This window comes from Equus quagga, chromosome 10, assembly GCF_021613505.1.
Source record: "Equus quagga isolate Etosha38 chromosome 10, UCLA_HA_Equagga_1.0, whole genome shotgun sequence".
Lineage (NCBI taxonomy): Eukaryota > Metazoa > Chordata > Mammalia > Perissodactyla > Equidae > Equus > Equus quagga.
In genome coordinates, this window is record NC_060276.1 from 115,518,469 (window position 1) to 115,545,733 (window position 27,265).

The 27,265-nt window shown below is 39.8% G+C and overlaps 1 protein-coding gene across 5 annotated transcripts in view; it reads left to right on the forward strand.

Moving 5' to 3' along the window:
- MID1 (midline 1) overlaps positions 1-27,265 on the forward strand; it is a 357,392-nt gene that overhangs the window by 226,251 nt on the left and 103,876 nt on the right. For 4 of the 5 annotated variants that reach the window (XR_006890368.1, XM_046673833.1, XM_046673830.1 and 1 more), the window contains exon 2: positions 7,106-7,821. Coding sequence is in view for 4 of the 5 variants with exons in the window: in XM_046673833.1 (XP_046529789.1) it covers positions 7,162-7,821 (660 nt within the window). In the remaining variant the exon portion in view is untranslated. Of the gene's footprint in view, positions 1-6,097; positions 6,196-7,105; positions 7,822-27,265 lie in introns of those variants that run through there. The other variant, XM_046673834.1, reaches the window with a different exon arrangement.

Here is a 27,265-nt window from a genome sequence, read left to right on the forward strand (position 1 = left end):
TTAAGCATTCTGTTAAGTAAATTTGGAAGACTAGGTTTCAATTAAAATAACCAGGCAGTGTGACCTAGCTCCTGTTTCTTCTTAATTTTTATCATTAAAGCTTTCATATCCCTAAAGACATCTGCCATGCTTCCAAGTGGTTCTTTTCAGGAATGTTCATTCATTATTAATCAGGTTGCATGGTCAAGAGAGTGTGTGCTGATTTTAAAGAATATCCTAGAGATCCAATTACTGAAAAATGAGCATGTTACAGACAGATGTGGAAGTACAGAAAAGATTTTGTGACCATTTTAATTCAATTTGCATGAATTCCACCAGGTGGGTGTTTAGTGAAATTCAGAGTCTTCCCTGGTTTTTACTTCAGGTATCAGGTAAAACATTTTAACTTAAGCACTCCTTAGACTAAAGATGAAATGAAAAGTTATTAAAAATATCTATTGTACTAATTAATTCTTTTAAAACTTGAGGCTAGTGCCTCAGTGCTTATCTGCTTGTCACTTGTTTTTTCAGTCAGTTCCTCTGGTCCCTAAAATTTGGTTGGCAGAAATTCTTAGTGGTCTGTCACTGATTAAGTGAATGAATTTGAGTGTGCTGACAGTCGGAGGTTAACCACAGTGATATTTCAGAGGCATTACCTATAGAATGTTCCGGGATCACTTTTTTTTTTACCTGTTCCTACTCAACATATTGTTTATACTGTTGCTTTAAGAACCCCTTTGCGTTTTTACTGCTCTCTGCCATAATTGGGGGTGGGAAATAGCCTCTGTTGTGGTATCAATTTCCAGTCTTTCAGAATGCCATTAGATTCAGTTGGATCTCCCTCTCCCCTTTTTCCATCATTTCGTGAGCCTGTTTTGTTGTGCATTTATTGACTCACCTGCATCTCAAATCAGCCAGGGTACTCATCAGTAAAGTAGCATTTGGTAGTGTGTTTCTTCTGTGGTCTTTATAACTCAAAGTTAAATATTAAACTGTGACTGAGTATGCAGACATTGGAGGCTTGTATTATGTTATTTAAAATACTCTGTTTGTGGGGAATTCCTCTTGGATGTAGCACTCAGTTTTTATTGAGTTTCTGTTAGATAATTTTCTGAGTTGAGAGATTATGTTTGTCTGAGAAGAGAGCAAGTCCATTCTGAAGTTAGGCCCCATTGCAAACCCTGCCTCACAAACTGAGGTTAATTTCCAAAGTTTCACAGTTCCAAAGTTTTGAGTCCTCTGAAAGACTGTATTTCTGCTGATCCAAGATAAAAACATCATTCCACAGTCCTTAAAAAAGTGCTTCACCTATGGTTCTATAATAGGGATAATCTCATGGCAAAAATCCAAACGGCAATAAGTCAACCAAATCTTAATTACCCATGTGAAGAGGGATATAGGAAATTGATTTGATTGTGTTTCTGAAATTTAGGACTCTTAAAGAACTAAATTTATTCATAGCATTTTGGATGCTGTTTGTTAGTCACAATACTTTTAGGAGTTTGCTTTTCCAAACCATTTTAATGTGATTTGGCGTACCACTGTGCAGTTTTGACAATGTGTTGGTCATCTCAGTTATGTTTTGGTAAATTTAACATCAAGCTTAATGTCCATACCCCAGAGGATATTTGGAAAAAAACCGGAGGAAGTGCCTTGGGAATCATCCGGGCAGTGGCTGAGAACCACCTCGTATTAACAATTGACCACAGGCCACCAGTGTTATATCCAAGTTTATTCCTTGGTCTAGTGACTCATTCATTTTTCTCATAGTAATGGCTTTCAGGGCCATACAAAGTGAGGGACTGAAAGTAAAATTATTGGTGGGTAGAATGCATGCTCTTTTTCATATACTCCAAATTAGGAATATGATTATTTTTCATGGAGTATGCAGACATGACATAGAATACATGTAGGGAAGCACTGCGAGATGGGTTTACCTTATGATTAAAATGTCAAAACCTCCATTAAGAGAAATTTGGAATTAAAAAACACATGAATGACATGCTGGCAATTGAGTGTCTCCCTATTCTAGTGGGTGATTGAACTTATAGAACGCACTTGTCTGGAGACTCCTAATTCTTGGTCACTTCTTGAATATATGGATGAAACTTCCGTACTCTTGGGATTTTGAGCTGAAAACCCTGCTTATTTGACTTTGGCTGTGGATTAAACCTTGCAATGCATGCCATCTTTACCGGGGTCCTAGGTGTTTCATCAGACTGCAGGTTATCTTCACTGTGTCATGGCGGAAGTCAGGAGAGACTACAAGGAATAAAGTTATGAAATTCTAAAATGAGCTACTGTGCAGAAGGTGGCATGGAGAAGTCAGCAGTGGTTAGACAGAGAGGAAAACCAGAAGGGTACAGTTTCAGTGACACACAGAATGAGAGAGGGAGGGAAAAGAGGAAGGGAGAGGTGGGAAAACATTTACATCATCATTTCCACCAAAATATCCATTTATTAATTTTCCATTTTAAAGAAGTGCTTTCTTCAGAAGTCTTGAATCTGTAAGAAAGTTTCTTGAAAAGATGCCTTGCATCCAGTGCATCCCAGGATGAAGGGCTTAAGTGCAACCTATGACGAAAGATTCACCTGCTTAGGGAAGGGATTGGAGGGAACGTCTGTGAACACTCTCCCAGGGACGTGCAGCTAATAAGTGGCCGAGCTGCGGATGATCCTAGATTGTCTGGCCACCCATCCATGTCTTCCCTTTCTCTCGCTAGTCCATACTCTAAAAACTGTGGACAAGCAGAAGTGTGAGCTGTGGATTGTTGCCATTCCCAGTTGTTATAAGGGGTTCCCATGATTACCCACATCCTCCTCTGAATGAGGACCAATCAGTCCATTCAGAAAAATGTAGAGCTATAGAATTTTCTGACAATGATATGCACGTGTGATTTCCTTCCATTGTAGTGAAGGCTAAGAAGCGCTTTTTTTTTTTTTTTTTTTTGTGAGGCCTGGAAATTAAATTATGGGAGTTAAGAAAAGAAAAAGATAACATTTTGCACAAAATCACTCCCCCCACCTCTTATCTGTTTAATGAACGCCTGTTCATCTTCTAAAACCCACCTTGCATGTTGCCTCCTTCAGGAAGCTTCTCCATCCTCTTCTCCCCCAACCTTTGGCATGTGTCTTTTGTCTTTTGTTGCATAGCAATTTGTTAATATTTTCTCTCCCCTGTTGGACCGTAAGATCACTGTTACGGGCCAGGTGTTACCATTACTTGTCCCAGGACCGAGAACCTAGAGGGACTTCAATATTTGGTAAAAGAATGAATAGTATTTTCTTTTCTCAAAAAAGATATTTTAAAGAAAGCTAGAAAGTAAACCATGTTAATTTTTTTTTAGGTGAAGAAATGGCGTGTGTGCTTACTAGTAACATGTTGTTGAGTAATTTAACAAAAATGTTATCTGTACCATGGCAAAATCTGTATAAAAGTAGAAAAAATGGAATCCACTATAGATATGAAATCAAAACCCCCTTCCTTTTTGGCAGTATCCACGCAAAAGGTTCAGAAAATTGGCTGAACCTCACTTTGCATTTAGGTATTTTGTCATCACTTAATACAATTAACCAACATTTACAGCTTCGACACTTACACAAAGCACCAAGCGCTATGGCAATAAAAGAAACAGATCCAGTCTGAGCAGCTGTTGTTAAATCATTCTTACATGAATTGCCCCTAAGCACTCGACTCACATCATTTCCATTGAAGTCAGGGTGAAATCCCAGTGCATATCATTTCCTGTTAGTACTCGAAACTTGTCCCTGCTTGTTGCAGTCTTAACTCCACCATCGTTGCTGTTATTGTCTGCACAGCAGTTTATTCATACTTCCCAGAGAGTGATTTTCATTTATATTTTAGCTGGCTGTAAGTGTCTCTCTCTTCTAATACATAGGTCGGCAAAATAAGATCCACAGGCCAAATCCAGCCTGCTCCCTGTTTCTGTAAAGCTGATTTTGTTGGAGAGCCACACTCATTTATTTCTGAAGTGTGTACGACTGCTTTTGTGTGGCTACAACGGTGGAATTGAGTAGTTGCAACAGAGACTGTATGGCCTGCGATGACAAAAATGTTTGCTGTCTTGCCCTTTATAGAAAAAGTTTGCTGACCCCTGTTCTAGTATATTGAGAGATCCTTGAAGGCAATGGTTATGTTTTATTTATCAGTATGTTTATTAACTCAGTCAACAAATGTTAGAGTCCTGCTGTGTGCAAGGCACTATTCCAGGTGCTGGTGGTCCATCCCTCAAAGAGCAAAGTGAAGAGTCTGCTCTCATAGAACTTATATTCTAGTGGTGGGGCAGTGGGGGGAGATGGAGCAATGAGCAAACTAAGAGAATGTGTTGGTGATAAATGTTATGGAGAAAGACACTAAGATGGGGGGCAAAGGGATTGCCATGATGGATGGATGGATGGTCATGGTGATAGCAGGAGAACTGGTTTTATGTGGGTTCACAAAGAAGATGACACTGGAGTGGAGTCATGTGGATTCCAAAGACCTTGAAAGGAGGAGATGGGACGTGCTTGGCGTGTTTGGGGAATCACAAGGAAGCCATGTGCCCAGAGCAGAACAAGGGGTAGCGTGGGAGGAAATGAGGTCACTGTCTGAGTCTGTGTTGTCTGGGGCTGGTTTTATTCTAGTGAATTTCTCTCTGGGTGAGATAGGAAGCCCGTTGGAGGGTAGAGCAGAAGAGAGGCAGGCTCTGTCATGTTTTAACAGGATCTTTGGCTTCTGAGTGGAAGATAGATTATGGGGAGGGGGAGGAAGATGAGAGTAAGAAGCCAGGAGACCATTTAGAAAGGTATTGTGATAATCCAGGTAAGAGATGATGTTGGCTTCGGCTATGATTGTAGAGGTGGCATGATGAGGGTGCCAGATTCTGGCTTCTCGAGCCAGCTCAGTGCCTACCATTCAGTAAATGTCTCTTGAATGAAATGTCAGCCAGGATTTCCATTGGGGTCAGCAACGGAATCACCTCTAGAAATTCTGATTGCACCACTCTGGGATGGAATCCTGGCACCTGAGTGAAAAAGAATCCTCACGGCTCTCCAGGCATGGTTGACACTCCTCCCCCGGCTGAGATCCGGTGGTAGGTGGTAGGTGCTCTCGTTCCACCTGAGAACAAAGCAGACCGAAATGGCTACATTTTCCCTTTAATTTACATTCTTCTGATGGGAAGACAGAAGAAATTTGATTTAGAGAGAATTCTGTTTTCCTATGATTAACCAAAATAATGATTAATAGGTAAAACCTTTCAATTTCTTCCAAGCCATCTGTAGGAAGAGTTGGCTGTGACCAAGCGGGGATAAGTTTCTCACAACGGCAGCCCCGGGGTTTCCATTGCAGGTTATGGAAAGATGAGTGAGCTTTAATCTTTTGAATCTCAGCTGCCCATCTATTCTTTCTTATGGAGTTAATATTAGTGAATGGCTGAAGAATTTTTTAAGATACCGGGCTTCTATGAAGCCAGTAGCTCTTTAATTTTTCACAAGCTCAGCACATACTTTACACTTTTAATGATCAGTTACCATTCAGTTGATAGCAAGATGAGCATTAGTTTATCCAAAGCAGCGCATGGTATTTCTGAGAAGTGCTGTTTCAGAAAAGGTCAAGGTATTCTAGAAATTGCGAATTTTGTAAATAAATGAAGGTGTGAATACAAAAAGGCCAGATTGTCACAATCACTAAACATAGCTTTGGATGTGAAACCTTCCCATAAATCCGCCTGAGAAGACCCCCCGGAGGGTGATTTGAACCTTGCGTCCACTGGGTGAACTGCACTATTCTCCCACAGCCGGCAGTGGGCTGCATCTAATATGCTCGTCACTGTTCCGCAGACCTCTGCTAATGGTCTTGAAAGGGAGAAGGTTCAAAGAGGCTTGGTTCCCAGGCCTGCTAATGAGCATGAGGCCTCTTCCCCCTTAATGAACTGGGGTTTATGTGGGATTCTTTCCCCTACCCTTTTTGAAGGGAAGGCAGGCGAGAGTTCACAAAAGCAGCAAGTCTTCATGGCGAGGGGAGCGTGCAGCTGGGCCACCCGAAGGCGGCCTGGAGGGGAGCAACAAAGCTGGCGGAGGTCGTGCCCGGGCCAACACGGCTTTGAGTGTGAGGCTGGACCTCCTGCCAGCTCGGCCTGTCGCTGGCGACACTGACAAGCCCTTGATGGGAGATTTTAGTCCAGGAGAGCTGTGCAAGGTCCTTCAGCGGCCCTTGTAAGTCTCCTTGGAGTAATGCAACCACTCTAAACTGCTTTCTGAACTGTAATTGTTACCATTGTTACAACTTACCAAATGAATATTGTAGCCACTAAAATCCTTGTTCTAATTAACTAAACTGCCATTAGTCATTGGTACCCAAGCTCACTACATCCACTAAAAAGGCCCCCAGATATTTTTCTCTGCTTCTTTCTGCCCACCCACGTCCCACTGCTAGATTAGACAATACAATTATTCAGAAGAGTAACAAACACATGCCAAAAACATTGCCTCTGTCACAATCATCTTTGTGGAAGTCAATATTTTTTCTCAGGAATATATTTTGGAGACTGACGTCTCATATTCAAGCATTATCATTTCCACTGAAATCATGCATTTGATTTCATACACATTTCATGTACATTCCTATAAGTGCCTTTCTACTTCTCTGAAGAAGCCTGGTTTAGTGTTGCAGAGTAAAAAGTCCTTAAAACACATATGCATTAACATGTAAGTTCATAAATTCAAAGTTATGAAAGACCATATAGTTCATTAATTAACGTTTCTACATTTTAATTTTCAGTGTAAGGTAAAACTTGGCTTTGGCACAATAAGATTATTTGTGATTAGATACAAATTAGGGAAATTACAATTTCAGTACCTTGCCAGTTTGGAGTAAGACCTTTTAAAAAAATTGCTGCTTTCAGTAACTAGAACTTTGAGAAAATGTTAGCTGTTAGGCTGGCTTAGGATATTTTTCCCCCTCCTTATTTCCCCAGTGAATAGAAAGAGAGTTATTTGGAATGTACATACACACATTTACCCTTCCATGACCTGTGTTTGAAATTATTCTGAGATGCATTCAAAGCTGACAGCTCCCCATGGCTGACCCCCTCGCGCCTAATCAAATCTTACGTTCTGTTTCCAGATAGCTGATCAGCTTCCTTGGATTTTGCTGATGACCCAGGAGAGCTTTGCCTGAAGATGGAAACACTGGAGTCGGAGCTGACCTGCCCTATTTGTCTGGAGCTCTTTGAGGACCCTCTCCTGCTACCTTGTGCACACAGCCTCTGCTTCAACTGCGCCCATCGCATCCTGGTGTCACACTGCGCCACCAACGAGTCCGTGGAGTCCATCACCGCCTTCCAGTGCCCCACCTGCCGACATGTCATCACACTCAGCCAGCGAGGTCTAGACGGGCTCAAGCGAAACGTCACCCTGCAGAACATCATCGACAGGTTTCAGAAAGCATCAGTGAGCGGGCCCAATTCCCCCAGCGAGACCCGCCGAGAGCGGGCATTCGACGCCAACACCATGACCTCCGCCGAGAAAGTCCTCTGCCAATTCTGTGACCAGGATCCTGCCCAGGACGCTGTGAAGACCTGTGTCACTTGCGAAGTGTCCTACTGTGATGAGTGCCTGAAAGCCACTCACCCGAACAAGAAGCCCTTTACAGGCCATCGTCTGATTGAGCCAATTCCGGACTCGCACATCCGGGGGCTGATGTGCCTGGAGCATGAGGATGAGAGGGTGAATATGTACTGCGTGACCGATGACCAGTTAATCTGTGCCTTGTGTAAACTGGTTGGGCGGCACCGAGATCATCAGGTGGCAGCTTTGAGTGAGCGCTATGACAAATTGAAGGTTAGTCCGATCCGCCTTAAGCCAACCCCTTTCTGCCAGCAAATGTCATGGAAATAAAAAGTGTATTCACTGCTAGCTACGTGGCAGGTGAAGGTTTTCTCTTCACCTTTGTTATCTGATTAGTTTTAGCATGTTTTTTGGCAGCCTATAAATGTTGCACAATAAGGGTATCTTGTAAAAGTTGACTGCTGCTTGTAATTTTAGCGTTGTCAAGGTGAGGGCGAATTCAAAAAATCTGGATCATTTTCAATCCTAGCAGTTGGAAAGAGAGAGAGAGAGGGAGACAAGGGAAAGAGAGAGAGCAAGAAGGAACAGCAGATAAAATCTGGCTTTGGGCATTTTTGAGGCATTTATTTTCCTCACTCATCAGGGAAAACTAATTTTACTTGCATTGTACCTGTATCTAGTTACCGCACAAACAAAAGAATAGAGGGAGAAATGCCTGTAGCAAATGTGGGATTTTAGAGGACATGTGACCTTTTATTCCTTGTGTAAATGATACCCAGCTTATTGGTGAACTAGAGCGCTCGGACCATCTCAGGTTTCACGAAAGAATTCCTTTCCGTGGAGGCTCTTTATTCAGTAAGGTTACAGGCAAGACTGTTTGAACTTCACTTTTACCATGAAATCATTAAACCTAACTCCAGCTTGGGGAATGATAATTAATATAACTATACGTCAAATTTTTAAAAATCACTCTCTAAATATGGATAGAATGCACCGGGGAAGAAATAAGCCATGTCTCCAGGTGTCTCTTCAATTTCAGGCGACGGTGGGTCTAATTATTGCAATCTCAGCCCAGGGAGTTTGCTCTGATAGTGAGATACTGTGTTCACCGGCTAATTTTAGATCACAAGACGCCAATTAAAAGGAAAGGAAGTATAAATTAAGAGCTTTGAGTAAATATATATATTGAAGCCCTTCCTCTCAGGAAAAACACACACCGTGGTGTTGAGCAAGCAGAAAGCGAATCACATGATCAAGAGTATTAGCGCTCAGAACACTTCGTCCCTTCTCACAAATGGTTCCTAGCACTTCTCCTCAGCGCTCATGGGTGGCTGGGTTTTCTGGGACCTCATAGTTTATTCTGTGATGCTGGGGTTAATGGACTACATCTGTTATTTGGTTTGGCTGTTTCTTGATATGCTGAGGAAAGGTGATGCGCTGAAGTGAACCCCTGCTTCCAAATGTCACTTGGGGAACAAAAACATCACCTGGGCAGCAGGCCTCACTCAAAGTGTCCAAGGACGACTGGTGGAAATCCGTCTTTAGACATGGAGAGGAAGTTAAGCCCAAGGATTTAGTGATCCAGACACGGGGAGACAGACACTGGCTGGTTTTCTAGTGTAGTGCACGGCAATAGCCAAAAACACACCTCCAAAGTTAATATTAGCAAGGCAATGTGTGTATGAATTGTGCTTCTAAAACAAATTCTTCAGAAATTGATATGGCTATCAAGTTTTAGAAAACAAGATGATCTCCCCCGCCTTTTTTGGTTGGGGACAGAATGTTTGGGATGATCGGATATAGGTCTTCTTATTTTCCAAAACGTAAACGTGCCAGATCGTCTTGTTCTTTATAAAACATTTCCTTTGGTTGGATTAACGCTGCCTTTTAATGATCAATTGTTAAAACACCACAATCATGCTCAATATTCAATAACTCTCAGACTTGATATTTAAACCTAGTCAAGTTCTGCTTATTACTTGTGTACTGTCACCAAGGAGTTATTAATTACTTACATAACATCTCCAAATTTATGAGGCGATACTGTCATGCTCCAGCCCTTTTTTGTAACGAAAATGAAACCCTTCAATTATGAGCCCTGCACACTCGTCTAATCAAGCCAGTGGGTTAGCAGTCGTTGATACTGTCACCGGGAGGGCCTGACAATTAGCGATGTAGTATATTTTACCTTCTAATTACAGAAAAATAAGCATATAAACAGTACCCAGTGCACCAAAACACATTTACAGCCGCTCAACAAAATATGCTTATGAGCATTTATTTATAGCCATTTCACGAAATGTGCTTATGAGCATTTAAACTAATAACATGCTAGCATAGCATGTTTGTTCTAAAACACGCCACTTATGTTAGAATAAAAAACTTAATAAGAATATATGACATTTGGGTGTCCGTGAGATTTCAGTTATCACATATTTATGAACATATGTCCTTCCTTGTTTTGTTTAAAACCTAAGTACAATATAAACATTGATTTTTGAAGAAAGTAATAGCATATTGAAAGGACCAAAACCAAGGAAGTGTATTTTTGTTAGTTATTACTTTGATCTCAAAAAGTAAATGTGTTCTATAAGTGTATTTTTCTGAGGCTGTAGCATCCCCTACAGAAGTGGCTTTGTGATGATGTGGAAACACAAAGCATGGAGAAGCGTGAGGATGCTTTCATTGATAAGACGATAGATTTGCCTTGCTTATTTGGATATGTGAGGACTCAGGTGCCTCCTGTTTGAAAATGTTTTTGTCCTTCTGTTAGTAACAGTCCATTATTTGAAGAGGGGAATTTTGCACTGATTATGAAGAATAATTGTTTCTTGCAATAACTCTAAACTTTGGGGGACATTTTTACTCATATTGGGTTTCAATATACATGTGTTTATATAAAGAATTGGAATATATTTTTGTACATCGCAACTTTTTTCTAGGCACAAAAGAAAAAGACATGAAAAATCCAATATGTAGAATTCATGCGGTAATCTAATCCTTTCAGAGGCAATGCATTGGGAAGCACTCGTAAAATATTGAAGCAAAGAGAAAATTAAACCAGCATTTCCTGAACTCTATTTTAAGATAAAAAAAGAAAAGTCTTCTTGCCAAATGCATAAGTCTCTAAATGGAGCACATCCTAGTGTAGACCTTTTTACATCATTTTAATTGAATTTTAAGAAGCCTCTCAGTCCTCCAAACTTGGATTAAAGGGTTGGTTTGCGAACCACATAACATATAAGAGAATTTAATATAATGCATTCCAGAGTTTTCAGGGAATTATAATGCAGTAATTCCTTTTCTCTGTTCTGTCATACAATGTTGGAGCTCTTGTTTCTTTTCTCTAGTTACACCTATAAAAATATACAAACTGAGAAAAATTGGCCTTTCCTTGCCCTTCAATTTCAGCATAACCTCACTTCAGGTTAGCTGAAGCTGAAGTTCCAAACCATTGTTTTGCTATTCTGACTCTAAGGGGTGGCTGAGGGAGTTCTTTTGTCTGAGGCCCATTTCAATGAATCGTCCCATTGTGATTTTGTAATCCTTTGATAAAGGTTCCAGTTAAAGCTCAGTCTTCCTGTGTAGCCCTTCTCACCTGGAGGGGAAGACATGGGATTTCACTCTTGTGTTTCATTTGTAGATTGTAAGGTTCTATATTTTTGAAAGTTTTGTGCTTTATTTGCAATTAGGAAAGTTGTAGGTAGATACTGAGCTCGACTTTTTTTTAGTTTTCCTTAGAATTTCTCTAAGTTATTTCTTCTTTGGAAATAGTAGCACATATGGTGCAGGTTCCAGTGAAAGGTATGTATGTGCGTGTGTGTGTGTTACATGCATGTAGTGGATAGAGGCTGCTACATCTTACAATGTGCAGAATGGACCTCCACCATATAGAATTATCTGGCCCTAAATATCAATACTATACAGGTTGAGAAATCCCCGGCTGTGAGAAGAATTTAGTGTTTATCACTGTAGTAATTTGCTAGCACTGCCCTAAAAAAGGGCCGCAAACTAGGTGGCCTGAAAAACAGAAATTTATTGTCTCACAGTTCTAGAGGCTGGAAGTCTGAGATCAAGGTGTCAGCAGTGTTGATTCCTTCTGAAAACTGTGAGGGAAGGATGTGTTTCAGGTCTCTCTCCTTGGGTTGCAGTTGGCTGTTTTCTCCCTGTGTCTCTTCATATGGCATTTTCCCTGCGTGCTTGTCTTTTTGTCCAAATTTCTCCTTTTTATAAGGACACCAGTCATATTGGATTAAAGGCCCACTCTGCTCCAGTATGACCTTATCATAAATGATTCTATCTGCAAAGACCCTATTCCTAAATAGGGTCGCATTGTGAAGTATTGGGGTTAGGACTTCAATATAGGAATTGGGGAGGGGGGCACATTCAGCCCGTAACAATCACTTACTCCAGTTATATGCCTAGTTATCTAGTCAACTGAACATATGTTATGTCTCTGTCAAGGATTTAATCACCTTAAGTTAGGCAGAGACCTTTGGCTCACACTGCTCCATCACTCACCTAACACTGACCACGGGGTCTTGCAGATAGTTCTCAATAAATACTTGTCAGTTGCTTCATTGATGATCACCTATTAACCCTACATGAAAGTTTAAATTAAATTCATAATAATATTGCAGATATTCATTCTTATATAAGACAAAGTATTCTGTAAGATAATTTCTAAGTAAGATGAGTAGCCAGATATTATATTATATTTTATCCAACCGGACGTGAACCATTATTTTTGTCTATCTTATGTTTTGTTGACTTCCATTTAATGGGGTGAATTTTGATAAACTAGATCTCAGATGATTCTAGAACAATTCACATTTGTTTCATGCTATACTATGTAATGGACACTTAATAGACCCATTACAACGATTACTTCGTTTATCCTCCCATCAACCATATCTGGCATATAGGTTTATTTGAGAGGTCATGAAAAAGTAAGTTAATATATGCTTAGTAAATGAAGGCACTTCAAGCAAACACGGCGCCCCTCCTTCATGGAGCTTATAGTCTAGTAGAGAATTCCAATAGGTAAATATTTTCTCTGTTGGTGGTAGAGGGAGGCACACCATGCCCAAAGCAGGGACACCAACCCCAGACTGAGAGATGGAGAAAGACTTCCTAGAAAAAGGACCATTACATCCGCCATTTGCAAGCCTTTTATTAAAAAACAATGTCGAATTACTAGATGTCTGTAGATTCCCTGGTATCAGTCATTATTATCACATGACATCCATCGTGTAACCCTGTATGTTTTTTCAAACTAGTTCACAATAATTCCAGGCTAGATTTTAATCTAAAATGTAGATATACCTTGTGACATTTTGCCACATAATGCCACTGGGGTATGTGAGTAAGTCAGACATGTCTTCTAAAATATTTTAGTTATATGGGGTCTCACCAGTTCCAGCTGGCCTCTTCCCAATGCACTTCTGCTTGTGCTTATTTCACAGGGACATTTCTTTAGTCTGCACTATATATTTTTTTGAAGTTCCCATGTGATGAAAATATTGTTTCCAAATATTTGTAAAATATGTTAAACCTATATTTTAATTGTCTTAGTTTGGTACAAAAGATATTTATGGTATACAAAGTAAAAGAAAACATCTGTAAGGACATGTTTTTCAGAGTAAGCTGGAGACCACTCCCTTCTCTCTCCTTCTCACCTGTCTGCTCCCTATGATCAGTCCCCTCTCCCCTCCTTCACCTGCGGAGAGGAATGTATTATTGCCTGATGATTTAGGATTATTGGAATCATTTTTGATAAGCTCAGAGAGTTCCGGAAAATGCACAGACAAGTGCACAAGCTATCTCTTAGTCATGTGGCTGTGTAAACAAATGTAATTCTTGGGCCTGTTGCTCAATGTTCCTGTGCCGCCTGTTACTCCTGTGTAAAACAGGGCTAATAATGTGCTTACTTACGTAGAGACTTGGGAGAACAAAATACAATGTTTCACATAAACCCTCAGCACAGGCTTTCCCTGTGGAGCGAGAGGAAGCCTGCAGTATGTTGGAACATAACAATGTATGTTAGAAACTGGCGGCAGAATGGGGTGACGGTGAAGGTGTGGACTTTGGAGGTAGACTGCCCGCCAATTATTTTTTAACCACTGCTTGTATTATTTGTGTGTGAGATAAGGGTCCATGTTGTTTCTTTGATGTATTTTGGGCAGAAGCACAACAATGAATAAACACTTGTTGATGGACGTGTGCAGAATTGATGGGTTAGAGGAGTGTTTCAGGATTCGTAGGAGGAAGAGATGACTCTGGTTTTGAGTCGACAAGAAACCTTGCTTCAGGGTGGTAGGATGTAAGCTGCCTTGACAGATCAGTGGATTATGCATCAAAGAAGAAGAGCGAGGTGTTCTTCGGGATTGAGGCCAGCAGAGACCTGTTGGCAGGAATCTGCAAAACAGCTTAGAAATTCTAGACAATGCTGGCTGGTGCGCAGGGTGCCTATTGAGGGGCCAGGAGAGAGAATGTTGGAAGAGTCATGTCGGGGGAAGATTTTGAGTCTTTGAATACCAGGTTAAGGGTTTGGGGCATTTTTACTCTTCTCTATAGGGGAACACTGAAGTAATTTTGTTTTTGAGAGAGAGGCTGATGTAATGTGCATTTTTCTGAAGGTAAGGTCAAATGAGGATATCAGAGAGATTAGGGTTACTGTATCCACAGAAGAAATGGGAGGGGGAAAAGACATTCACATTTCTTTAGATTTTGTGCTATCTTTCTTAATTGGCAAAGTGAAACAGTGTCATAGGTCAAAACCCAGCACACTGTCAGCAGAAACATTCAAAGGTGTGAGATTCAATGTCTTGCCCGTGAAGATTAAGAAGAAATAGAAGGTGTCATTGCTGATTGGGTCTTGGATCCAGGCATAAATGCAATTCTTTTCCTGCTTTCCTAGTGCAGTGACCCACTGGTGATGAGTGTGCTTATTTCTTCTGGCTTTTTGATGCACTATAAGGAGGATGCTGTTCAAACCTCTGCCTGCCTACTGTAAACCTAAGTAACGTTTTAGAGCCAGAAGCAACCTTGGAGCTCATGTTGTTTCATCCTCATTTTGTGCATGAGGAAATTAGGGCTGAGTGGTAAAAGGAGTTGCCCCAAATCACCTAGCGAGATACCTATGAACTAAGACTGGAACACGGTTCCCCCATGGTCCAGTTTGTTCTGTGTCTCTTCGGCTACTTTCTACTGCAGCTAACAGTGCCAGCATGGACAGCATTACCTTTCGAGTGGTCCAGTCATTTCTGAGGTTTCTTTTGAGGTTTTGAGACTAAACACAGTTATTTTATAGTGATTTTAAACACACACCTGTCCTGGCTGGAGGCCACCATCATGGGTATAGGATGATGCCTCTAGGGTCGCCAAAAAAGCTGCCTTAATATAGTCCCAGGCCGAAATTTTCTACAGCTGAGCCAGCATGGGAAGGGCCAGACCTCGTGCCATGAGCTTGACTCACACAGATGGACCCAGATGACCTCAGGGACATCACAGAGGAAAGCAGATGCTCATGTGGAAACAAATGAATCGTAATTGCAGCTTAAATGGGCTCACTAATTTCCCTCTTAGGGTGATTTTTTCCTGAATAACTTAATATACAGATAACTCTTTAATTTTATTTGAATATGTAAAGTGAGTGAACATAAGTAAGGAGTATGTATTTGTGCATGGCATTTGAATTTAAGTTGAAAAATTTTGAAAGAACGCAATTTGTCTTGACCAGTTACAAAGTTAAACCTAGTACAATTTGCTGAAATTGCCTTAACTAAATATTTCATTTTTTTAAGATGACAATCAAAATTCTCTTTCATTCTATGCCATTGACAAATCATAAATTAGATTATTCTTAGAAAGACTGGTAAACTTTTCGACACTAGATAGGTAAATAATTAAGAAGAGGACATGAGTAGCTTGAGAAAGTGAATGTGGCTAAAGATTTGGGTTATTCTCAGTATATGATGCAAGCATTCTGGAAAAATCTGACAAAACTGCATTTATAAAATCCACTGAAAACTTATCAATGTATGTTTTGGACTTTTGAGCATTGTACTTAAGGTCTTTGCATACCTGTAAGGATAGTTTTTAAGCTGACAGAGGAAAACGCATTTTGCATTTCTCATCAAAAAAGAAAAATGCTTGTAAAGTGCCTTGCGCTGTGATTGGCACATAGTAAGCGTTCCACGAACATGAGGTATTATTATATCTGGGCATTTACTGTTACAATAAAGGCTTCACTGGTGTAATCCAATCGTGGATTTCCTGACAGTATCATAAATTACTCAGTGGTTATAGGGTTGATTTGTGTTTCTGGCTGACATGGGAAACTTTGAACAACCCTCAGGGGAATTATAATTGGGTGGAAACTTTGATTTGTCCTTCTTTCTAAACCAAGTTATGTAGTAAAATGGACTTTTAAGAAGCAGTGAGTGCTGGACTGAAAGAAATGGCTTTAAAAACAAGCACCATTTTGAAGTCTATGGGAGACGAGCTAGTCTTTCGTGTTCCTGGTTTATCTGATGGAATCAACACCAAAGATGTTGATGGCGGACTGTTTCCTAGGAAAGAGAAGCTGGCATTTGGGTTTATGCCATGACTGTCACATTTAGACACATATAGACAGATGAGACAAATAGAGTTAACATGACACGCAGACAGCCTCGACCAATCACAGGCTCAGTCAGCCAGTTTTCTTTTTTTATTGTAGATTGCCTTTGGTTTGTGAGTGAAGGATGGAGCAAGCTGGCCTTGGGCTGTGTGTTAGCAGCTGTCTCCCTTAGAACAGGAAGAGGAGGGGTTTCAATATTTGGTTAGGGCTGGAGGAGGAAGAAAGCTCTAAAGTGAAGGAGCTTGCTGCAGGAGAAGGCTTCCAGCCCTTCCCTGTTGTGGTCCTGGGGTGTCTTGCTCTCCGTGCTCTCTTCTGTGCCGTTAGGATGGAATGTATAGAGCAGTAGTGTTATCGTCTGCTTCCTCCTTTATATCTCCTTTACTGTTTATTGGGGGGAAATCAAGAAGATAATGGTTTTTATTCACATTGGGATAGACTAGGTTCTTATTATTGAAACAACATGGAAATCATGAAAAGCTTCTAACCTCTTTGTGCCTTTATAAATGGTCTTTTTCCCATCTGGTTTATCAAATCTTGCTTTTTTTAAAGAAAGAAAAGAACCTTTATTTTTTCACCCAAGGAATATTTGTGTGTAGCTAATGAGATAAGCACTGGGTAAACACTGGGAATGCAGAAATGAATCACAAAGATAATTTGTTGCTTCTATGGTCTAGATGTAATTATAAAATATGATAAGAGTGTATAAAAGGGCTATGAAAAGAGTTCCATGAAACTCAATCCATAAGATAGTTTTTAATATGAAGAATAGTCAAAAATTGCTGACTTAGGTGTTGCTATCTGGAAATTGCCTAATTCCAAAAGACGAAGTGAAAACACATTTCAATGTAAAGCAACGTTCAGAGAGGACAAACAGTGACATTCACACTGTGCCCTCCTTTGGAGTGGCAGATAAGGGCGAAATATGAGGGTTTCAATCCATGATAGAATCCGGACCAGACCCTTTCTTATTAAAGGTCTACTGTTCACAGGCTGGACTCTTCTCACGTGCTTTCCTCAGAGGTCTCCATTTCCTTCCTGAACAGGGCTAATAGGTCAGGTAAATATGCAGGCTCAGAAGCAGTTTATGTCATTTCCACTCTGAAAGGACCCATCTCTAGGAAGACTTTGTGAGAGGCAACTGGAGGAAGTGCTATTGTGTTGCCAAGCCAGCTGGTGGGCTTGCTTTATCTGTTACGGAATTTTTACAAACTTAGACGTTAGGATAAATATCCTGGCCCGGTAGAGAGGTTTATTTCTCCCTCCTTTGACCTTTGACATGACTGTCCGGAGCTCAGTTGCTCTTGGTTGGCAACGTCAGATTTAAGGCTGAGAGGAATAAAATGGGCAGGCTTTCAGACTCATGCTTAGCATGATCTGTTGCTCCCAGGAGACCTAAGGTACCCTTACAAACCCCACTCAAGGAGCGCGGAGGGAGCTGCTTTTCTTGCCTCTGGATTGCTGAATCAAGCTTTCGAGGGTCCCAGCAAACAAGGGTGTCACCCGTTTACAGTGTTAAGTCCGTTAAGTGAAGTGCTTCCAGTTTCTCCTTTATTCTAGAAATTCATCTGAAAATGTATTAGGCAAGGCCATCATGCTGCCTCCATACCTCTAGAAAAAAGTCTTGTAGGCCAGGGCTGGGTGGTAGTGGTGGTGGTGGTGGTGGGAGTTATCATTCAAGATGCTGCTTTAACTTGTTTTGAGATGTGGTTCAATGATGTTTGTTGATTCAACACCGAGAACCAGCTATTACCAAGAGTAATAACTAACATTTGTAAATCTCCAGATTGACAGTTTGCAAAGCACCTTCAAGTATTATTTGATCCTTGGAACAATCATGTATCTCCTGCAAAAATATGGGAATGATAACACCTGCTCATTAGGGATCTTGGGAGGATTAAATGAGATAATATAGGTCCAAGTGTCTAGCCCAGCATCTAGTGGGTGGGAGCAGCTTGGTAAATAGGAACCTTCTTAACCATGTGGAACATGAGGCCACGGGAAATTAAATAGTGTAACTATGGTTAAAAAAAGTTTGGGGGCTCAGACCCAGGGATCCCATCTTGCCCCTAACTAATCATCGCCTATGATTAAGGCAGAAAGAACTACGGCCCAAACATACCACCCTTCAAAAAATTATTGGGAAGGAAAAAAAGCTTGGGTGATGGAGAGACGAAGTGCTTTTGCCTTAACTTTTGACACAAGGGTTCCTGGACTGAGCAAAGAAGTTTCCTTTAAAGTGGTGACTCTGATTGAAGAGGATCTATTTTCTGTTCTAATATAAATAAAGAAGTAAAAATACAAAGTTGGAATATGGAAATCCGTGTGGGATAATTTTTATTTACTTACAGTAATGTTGAATTATTTAATATTCATCAGCTGCTCTGTACGTAAGCATTAAATGAAGGAATGGATGAATCTCTGGTGATCCCCAAATTCATTTCATCACTTGAAATGTGATTATTTATTTGCCCTGGTTAAATATGTGAATTTAGAGTCTTGGTCTGTGAGTTTGAGATTTCAGATCTCTTAAGAGACTTAAATGAGTTGTTATTCATATTTAGTTATTCTTGGCAAAGCATGGCTACAAATAAAAATGGTTACCATGTGTTAGTCAATAACAAAACTTTTTGGTCTGTTAGCTAGCCCTCTTTCTAGGATTGTTTATCAGTCAGAAGTGTAGGTTTAAATTAGTTTCTTAGACCAGAGCATCTCAAACATGAATGTACACGAGAACCACTTGGGGGTCTTGTTTAAAGGCAGATTCTGATTCAGCAGGTCTAAGACGAGTCTGGAGTCTGATTTCAACTTGTGCCCTGGCCTTGCCGTTTTAGACTTGTGTGAACTTAGGTTAAGGAAAAAAAACAAAACTAAGTTCTCTAAGCCTCATTTGCTCGTCGCTAAGACAGAGGTAATAATTCAGGATTAAACCTTGCAGTGTTTGGCCTTTGGAGCGCCTTGGACAAAGGCTAGTGGCTCTTCTCTCTGTCACTCTTGTTATTCCCGGAAGTCTTCTGTCTTCCCCTCTTTATTCCAAATTTTACGCCTTTTCTGTAGTTATAGAGACAATATAGGTTCTTCTAAGAAGTCAGACAATATGGTTTTTATAAATAAAAGTGCATAATCTCCTTCCTCAATCCTTTCATCCCTTCCTCTACTAACTCCAGAATATTCTTAAAGGACCAACTCTAGACTCACCGAAGACTACTCTTGTTTCGCTTTTCATAAGGTTCTCTAATCTCAGACATTCCCTATTGTCTTTACCACCCCTTCATAAGTAGATAGCATTCCATATTATTTTATAAACATTCTTGGGGCACAAGCTTTCCCGCCCCAACCACTTGCAAGCCCAGTGTCTGTATTTTCTAGTTCTTTTGTAACTGATTACTCATTTTTCAATGAGTAGAGTATTTTAAAAAGCTACAAGGTATTTTATCAGTAGTAAATACTTGTTGAAACAAACGGAACAGCCTATAATAATTTAATCAGATTATAGTCTCTACTGTGTCGGTAGAATTTGCCCATCAGATAAAAAAGGAAAACCATGGCCCACCAGCCATTCTTTGGAATTTTGAATAGATAAGCAAGTAAAATATTGCTTTTCAGGTCTCTGCATTCATTTCTGAATCTCCAAATTGCTCCTCAATGATTTCTTTTGAGAAAGTATTATAAAGAGACCATTTGATTTTTTAAAACTTTAGTTCAGGCAGAGGTGATAAAATATTTGTCATTCACAAGGGGTAGGATAAAATAATACTATATACATTTTTTTTTAAAGATTGGCACCTGAGCTAACAACTGTTACCAATCTTTTTTTTTTTCTGCTTTTTTCTCCCCAAATCCCCCCAGTACATAGTTGTATATTCTAGTTATGGGTCTTTCTAGTTGTGGCACGTGGGACGCCGCCTCAACGTGGCCTGATGAGTGGTGCCATGTCCGCGCTCAGGATCCAAACCAGCGAAACCCTGGGCCGCTGAAGTGGAGTGCGGGAATTTAATCACTCGGCTACGGGGCCGGCCTCTACATATATGTTTTTGTATATGTATTTTGTTCCCTGCTGCCTCAGAACAGAGTTATCTTTAATTCCACTTAGAGGCAAGATGATAAAGAATCTTGAAGAGACCTTAGGGGGTAAACTTAACAGTACACAATTCTTTATTGTGACAACTTGAGAGGGGAGGGGGCTGATCTGGCATCTAGAGGATCAAGGTCAGGGATGCTGCTATACATCCTAAATGCTGAACAGCTCCCATGGCAGAAAATCATCTGGCCCCAAATGTCACTGGTGGGGTCACCCTGAATTGAACCAAACTGTCTTGGCCAGCAACACAAGGGAGATGCTCAGTTTCACTCTTGGAGGCATTTACCTGTTTGTTTGACCTTCAAAACCCTTGCAGAATCTCCCTCCTGCCATCTGTGGACGCCCTGAGTGGCAGGCTGGCAGCCACCCCAAGGCTCTGTTCACGGCAGGCTTCTTCCACCTCAGGCCCCCAGCCTGTCTTGAGCAGTCTGGGCCTGCACATGCCGTCCTTCGGGCTGTTTCAGCAATATTTAAACCTCCAAAGGCTTATTAAATATTCTTTAATCCCTTCCCAAAACATGATTTAGGTGCATTTGATATTATCTGCTATCCCCCAGATTTCCTAGTTCTTGCTGCTTATGTTCAAGACTACCTTCCAGGTGTAGCTGTCTGTCTCAGAGACAGCCTGGGGCTTTCTACCAAGTGGGAAGTCTGCAGAGAACAGGCTGGCAGCAGGGATTTTCACCCAAATGGCTTATATTTGATGTATAATAGTTTTAATTGTGATATATTCAAAGTGAATTATTTTCGTAGATCAAAAGTTACTCATTAAATCTGTTAGACTATTTTAAATCTGTCTTCCGAAGGAACCATTTATATTTATATAGCTCTCCATCTTTATCTGCGCAAAACTGTAGATTCGAAACTCCTGAAGTCGGGGACTTGGAATGGCATAAATCAAATGTGAGTCTTCAATGATGAGACCGAAGTTATTTAGGCATAATTTCCAAGTGCTTGTTCCTGCAGGCAGATACTATTTATTTCACAAGAGGTTCATGTCAGGAAAGCCCTGAGCTGGAAGGGCCTTTGTCATTGTCTAGTGCAATGGTTCTTGTCCTGGCTGCACACAGAGCACCTTGAGCAGGGGCCCAGCCCAGGGGAACAAGATCCTCTGGGGTGCAGCTCAGGCCCTGAGATTTTCCCAAAACTCCCCAAGTGATTCTAATGTGCAAACTTGGTTGAAAAACTTTAATCTTGACCAACCTCTCAATTACAAATGGGGAAACTGAGGCCCAAATTAATTCACAAAGGCAGGAATTAGCAAACGTTGTAAAAGCCAGTTACTAAATATTATCAACTTTGCAGGCCATGTGGTTTCTGTCGGAACTGCTCAACTCTGCCCTAGTGTGAAAGCAGCCACAGATGATACATAAGCAAATGGGCGTGGCTGTGTGCCAATGATGCTATAAAAACAGTTGACTGACTGATTTGGCCTTCAGGCCATAGTTTGCCAGCCCCTGGTTTAGGTCTCACAACTGGTTAATGGCAACCCATATGCTAAACCACAAATATCCCAGCCTTCAGTAAATGTTCTCCAACTTGGTGCAGTCTTCTTGTTTGAGGCAGTGTCTGTAACATACTGTTTCTGTAGAAGTTGAGTAAATACCTTTATGTAAGTTAAGACAAGCATCTTAGTGCAGAGCACAGTCTAGAGCACAGAAATTTTCATTATCTGTGTTCTTATGAGAGGTCTTCATTGTGAAGATGTTTATCGAATTTTAGATGCTAATAATCACAATGTCTCTGTTCTACTAAAGTAATAAGTGAGTCAATACTATTTCTATCCAAGAGATTTTTTCAACTGGAAAGTCAGAAAATAAGATGATGTGATCAGATCACCAAAGCCAGAAGGAAAAAAAGAGCATTCTGCTAAGGAAAATGAGATCTGATTTTCTTTTCAAGCAAGAAGAAATCAGTTGTAAATCTCTAATTCTTTATCATTATGCTGATGACCCATAAGGGAGTATTTTATTCAGATTTATTTTGAATAAATCTGAGCAAATTTGAATATTACATCTAATAACTAGAGATGCCTCCTAAGAGTCTTTGGGAGTGACCATGGAGTAAGGCCAAGGTGGTGGAAATGAAGCCATCGCAATTAATATGAAGAGTTATGTGGTTGGTTCTTATGACAGTTTTGGTCTTTTTCACTGTTTGTGTAGCCCTTCTCCAAAATACTCTCATAAAAACATTTCTTGAAGGTTAAAAGGCCATTGAATCTGGCCATTTTCCTTGGAGACTGATTTATCTATATTTGGTAGTTACCTATATAACTATATTTTTCAGAGAAGGTGACTATCTCTTCCATTTTGTGTCTAAATAATATATTCGATAAAAGTGTTTCCTGTACTGAAAAAATTACTGTGATATTTACAATGATAAAATAGCTTTCTGTCAATGATTTCGCTAAATGGATAAACGATAGAGATGGTGAAACAAAATCAAATTTGTTTCCACAGGAAGTATCCTTTATCCATCTCTATGATCCTCCTCTTGATGTTGCCCTCCCCCCATGATGTTCCTCTCTATGCTGTCCCACAGATGTGAGGACAGCTATATCGAAGTTTTTCTCCACTTTGCTCGAGGCTCAGGGAGGGTCATTTTTCCAATGCTGTTGAGAGCCATAGAAAATGTTGTGAAAATAGGTCTGTTTGTTTCACACTATCATTGAGCAAACAGCTATAAAGAAGACAGAGTGTGGTCATTAAATGCCACTAAACCTTTGATGATTTATAGTTGCTGAGGTTCAAATAATTTTCATGAAACAAAAACAAAACATTTCAGAACTTGTTTTTTTTCCAAAATTGAGGCAATTATTTTTCATTTTGCTATTTATAAATGTTGATTTGTTTTGGGGTTTTTTTTGCTGTTACTGCTTAAAGAATAATTGCTACCTTAAAATATTTTTAAAAGTTTTCCTAAGTAATGAACTCCATGCAATAAAAGACAGCAAGCAGAAGATGTAATGCCAGAACATTTCAGGCATGCCCAAAACATCATGGCAGGATGGAGGAAGCAACCTCATGGGGCCTTGCCATTTATCTTGTAAAGTCTTCAACTACCGTTGGAAGTCCCTGTACTAATAGGACATACTAATTGTTGGGGAGCTCCATTTAAAATACATTGGCAATATTCAACATTTTTTAAAAGTTCTAGAAATCTAAACTATATGCTTATTCAAATATATTATTTAGTTACTCCAGCAGCCAATACTACCAAACAAAATGAAAGAAGAAAAAAATAAAATATAAATATGATAATTATGACCACTATAAACCGAGAAACAAAAGTTTTTAAAACGCAACAAACAAAACAACCTCAGACTTATTTTTGAGCATTAAAGTAGCATTATTTAGAACATGTTTCTTTCTCTGCTCCCCGTTCCTTCATTCAGAAATAATCTTGTTACCATAGGCACACATCCCATTTTGAAGATGTTTAACAGAGGCCTTTTCCTACCTCTTAATTTTGTGGCCTGAATATTGGTGTGACTTTCATCTTTTTGGCAGGCAAAGGGATTGCCAGATGCACTGAAAGAAAATGAGCCTTTCTATGACTGTAGACTAAGCAGAGTGCAGAACAATATTTTATTTCTTATTTCAGTCATGTATGATAAAAAACACAGGCTTCCAAAGTTACCTTCAGAGTTTGTCAGCCTGTATCATGATACCTACTATGTGTTGAAAGTCTCATTCATCTATGCTCAAGACTCCACATTTTTAAATGAAGAAAGGCTAGAACTTTCCATAGTGTTCTCTACCTTGAGTTTCACAAACACGCTTATATCCAGATACTCTTTCTTGTTAAAATCGTGAAGTCAGTCAAGATATACATATGTAATGATCTAAAACTTAACTTGAAAGGAAGCAGCCTATATTTCCACAAAATAGAGTTTATACTTATGTTCCATTTTTACTATATAGGGCAGCACCATCTTTCGCTTGGTCTGAGTTCGTCTGGTTAGCCTTTCCTTACAAATTTGAATCCAAACCTTCATTGGGCTAAATAGATCTTCCTGTAATTGACAGAGATCTAAACACTAACCCCTAATGAAAGTTTGGGAGAAACCTGTGGTATTAAAGGGGTGATGACATGGAATTCTATGTATATTTCTACTCTTAAGTTGGATTCAGTCCTATTATTGTTTATCAAACTCTAAATTAGTTCAGTGGCCCAGAGTTGGTTTTACTTAGAGTGAGTTGGATGTTAAAATGGAGCAATATTTCCCTTCTTCTGAAAAGTCTTCTGATAAAGGTTACAATTCATGGTAGAAAAGCATTTGCCAAATAAGGGTCTTTTAATTAAGTCCTGATAAGCAGTTCCAAGCATGCCTTTTCCCAGAAGAGGTCTTTCTACATGGTGCAATTAATGTTGACTGAAATTTAGAATCCTCTTGCTTCTAACCAGTATCACTTAGATGAAGAATCTTGCTTATTTGCTTTTCTCCTGTAAGTGTGTAACCTTGGAAATTCCAACCTTCCGTTTGAAGCACTGACTCTCCTTGGCATCTCAATTTGTCAAGCTAGCGTAGCATATTGCAGTCATAACAGTCATTTTCTGGAGATGTTACAAGGGAGCAAAAAAATGAATGAATGAGTTGACTTTTTAGAGAATGATGCCGTAAGAATCAAGACATAAATCTACTCTAGAAGTTAGATGTGCAGGGAGAAGAGAACAGGCTTTGGAATCAAATGGAGCTGTACTGGGAGTCCCAGCTCCAGCATTTACTAGCTGTGTGAACTTGGGAAAGTGATCCTGCCTAAGTACGTTTCTCCATCAATAAAGATCCAGGGTAATAATACATTCCTTCTAGCATTATTAAGTGGACTAGAGATAAAATATGCAAAATATTTGGCACATAGTATATGTTTAATAGATGGAGCTGCTGTTATTACTACTACTACTTCTGCTATGGCTGCTACTACTACTAATCTACTATTAATATTACCATTACTATTATGACTCCTACTGAGTGAGGAGGGCTGTGTGGAAAGAGATGAGTCATTACCTCATCCTAGCTCACTTTCCAGCTGGGACAGGAGAATGACCAAGTGCTTTGGAATCAGATAAACTTGAGAGTAACTTGTGGAGAATGATAGGACCATAGAGGATATAAGAACCTGAGTATGTTCCCAATGCTGAGTTTGTGTGGCTATGAAAATTGTTTTTCTGAAATCGAATATTGTCAAAGATGTTGAGATTTATCTCATGGTCGATATTTGATCTTTTGAAACTGACAAATACTTAACACACTTCAAATTGCATTAGAAGTATATAGGCTTTGTTGTGTGGATGTTGTGAACATGTCTATACCAGCAAGTGTGTCATATGAGGAAGATTATTATATGTTTGGTACATGGTAGTTGAATTAAGACTTCTACTTAATGAGCTGCAATTGAATTGCACTAAAAATTCTTTTTTTTAATCCAAAAGAAAAGTAAATTCAAATTTAATTATGATGGTGCCTTCCAATGTGACATGGTTGGAGTATCTTTTTTTTTTTTATTTATTTATTTTTTAATTAATGTTATGATAGATTACAACCATGTGAGATTTCAGTTGTACATTTTTGTTAGTCATGTTGTGGGTACACCACTTCCCCCTCCGTACCCTCCCCCCACCCCCCCTTTTCCCTGCTAACCACCGATCAGATCTCCTTCTCAATATACTAATTTCCACCTATGAGTGGAGTCATATAGAGTTCGTCTTTCTCTGACTGACTTATTTCGCTTAACATAATGCCCTCGAGGTCCATCCACGTTGTTGTGAATGGGCCAATTTCGTCTTTTTTTTTTGGCTGAGTAGTATTCCATTGTGTATATATACCACATCTTCTTTATCCAATCATCAGTTTCTGGGCATGTAGGCTGGTTCCACGTCTTGGCTATTGTAAATAATGCTGCGATGAACATAGGGGTGCAACGGACTCTTGAGATATCTGATATCAGGTTCTTAGGATAGATACCCAGTAATGGGATGGCTGGGTCATAGGGTATTTCTATTTTTAACTTTTTGAGAAATCTCCATACTGTTTTCCATAGTGGCTGTACCAGTTTGCATTCCCACCAACAGTGTATGAGGGTTCCTCTTTCTCCACAACCTCTCCAACATTTGTCGTTCTTGGTTTTGGATGTTTTTGCCAATCTAACGGGGGTAAGGTGATATCTTAGTGTAGTTTTGATTTGCATTTCCCTGATGATTAGCGATGATGAACATCTTTTCATGTGTCTATTGGCCATATTCATATCTTCTTTTGAGAAATGTCTGTTCATGTCCTCTGCCCATTTTTTGATCGGGTTGTTTGTTTTTTTGTTGTTAAGCAGTGTGAGTTCTTTGTATATTATGGAGATTAACCCTTTGTCGGATAAGTGGCTTGTAAATATTTTTTCCCAATTAGTGAGCTGTTTTTTTGTTTCAATTCTGTTTTCCCTTGCCTTGAAGAAGCTCTTTAGTCTGATGAAGTCCCATTTGTTTATTCTTTCTATTGTTTCCCTCAACTGAGGAGTTACAGTGTCCGAAAAGATTCTTTTGAAACTGATGTCAAAGAGTGTACTGCCTATATTCTCTTCCAAAAGACTTATTGTCTCAGGCCTAATCTTTAGGTCTTTGATCCATTTTGAGTTTATTTTGGTGTGTGGTGAAAAAGAATGGTCAATTTTCAATCTTTTGCATGTGGCTGTCCAGTTTTCCCAGCACCATTTGTTGAAGAGACTTTCTTTTCTCCATTGTAGGCCCTCTGCTCCTTTGTCGAAGATTAGCTGTCCATAGATGTGTGGTTTTATCTCTGGGCTTTCAATTCTGTTCCATTGATCTGTGGACCTGTTTTTGTACCAGTACCATGCTGTTTTGATCACTGTAGCTTTGTAGTATGTTTTGAAATCGGGGATTGTGATTCCGCCGGCTTTGTTTTTCTTGCTCAGGATTGCTTTAGCAATTCGCGGTCTTTTGTTCCCCCATATGAATTTTAGGATTGTTTGTTCAATTTCTGTGAAGAATGTTCTTGGGATTCTGATTGG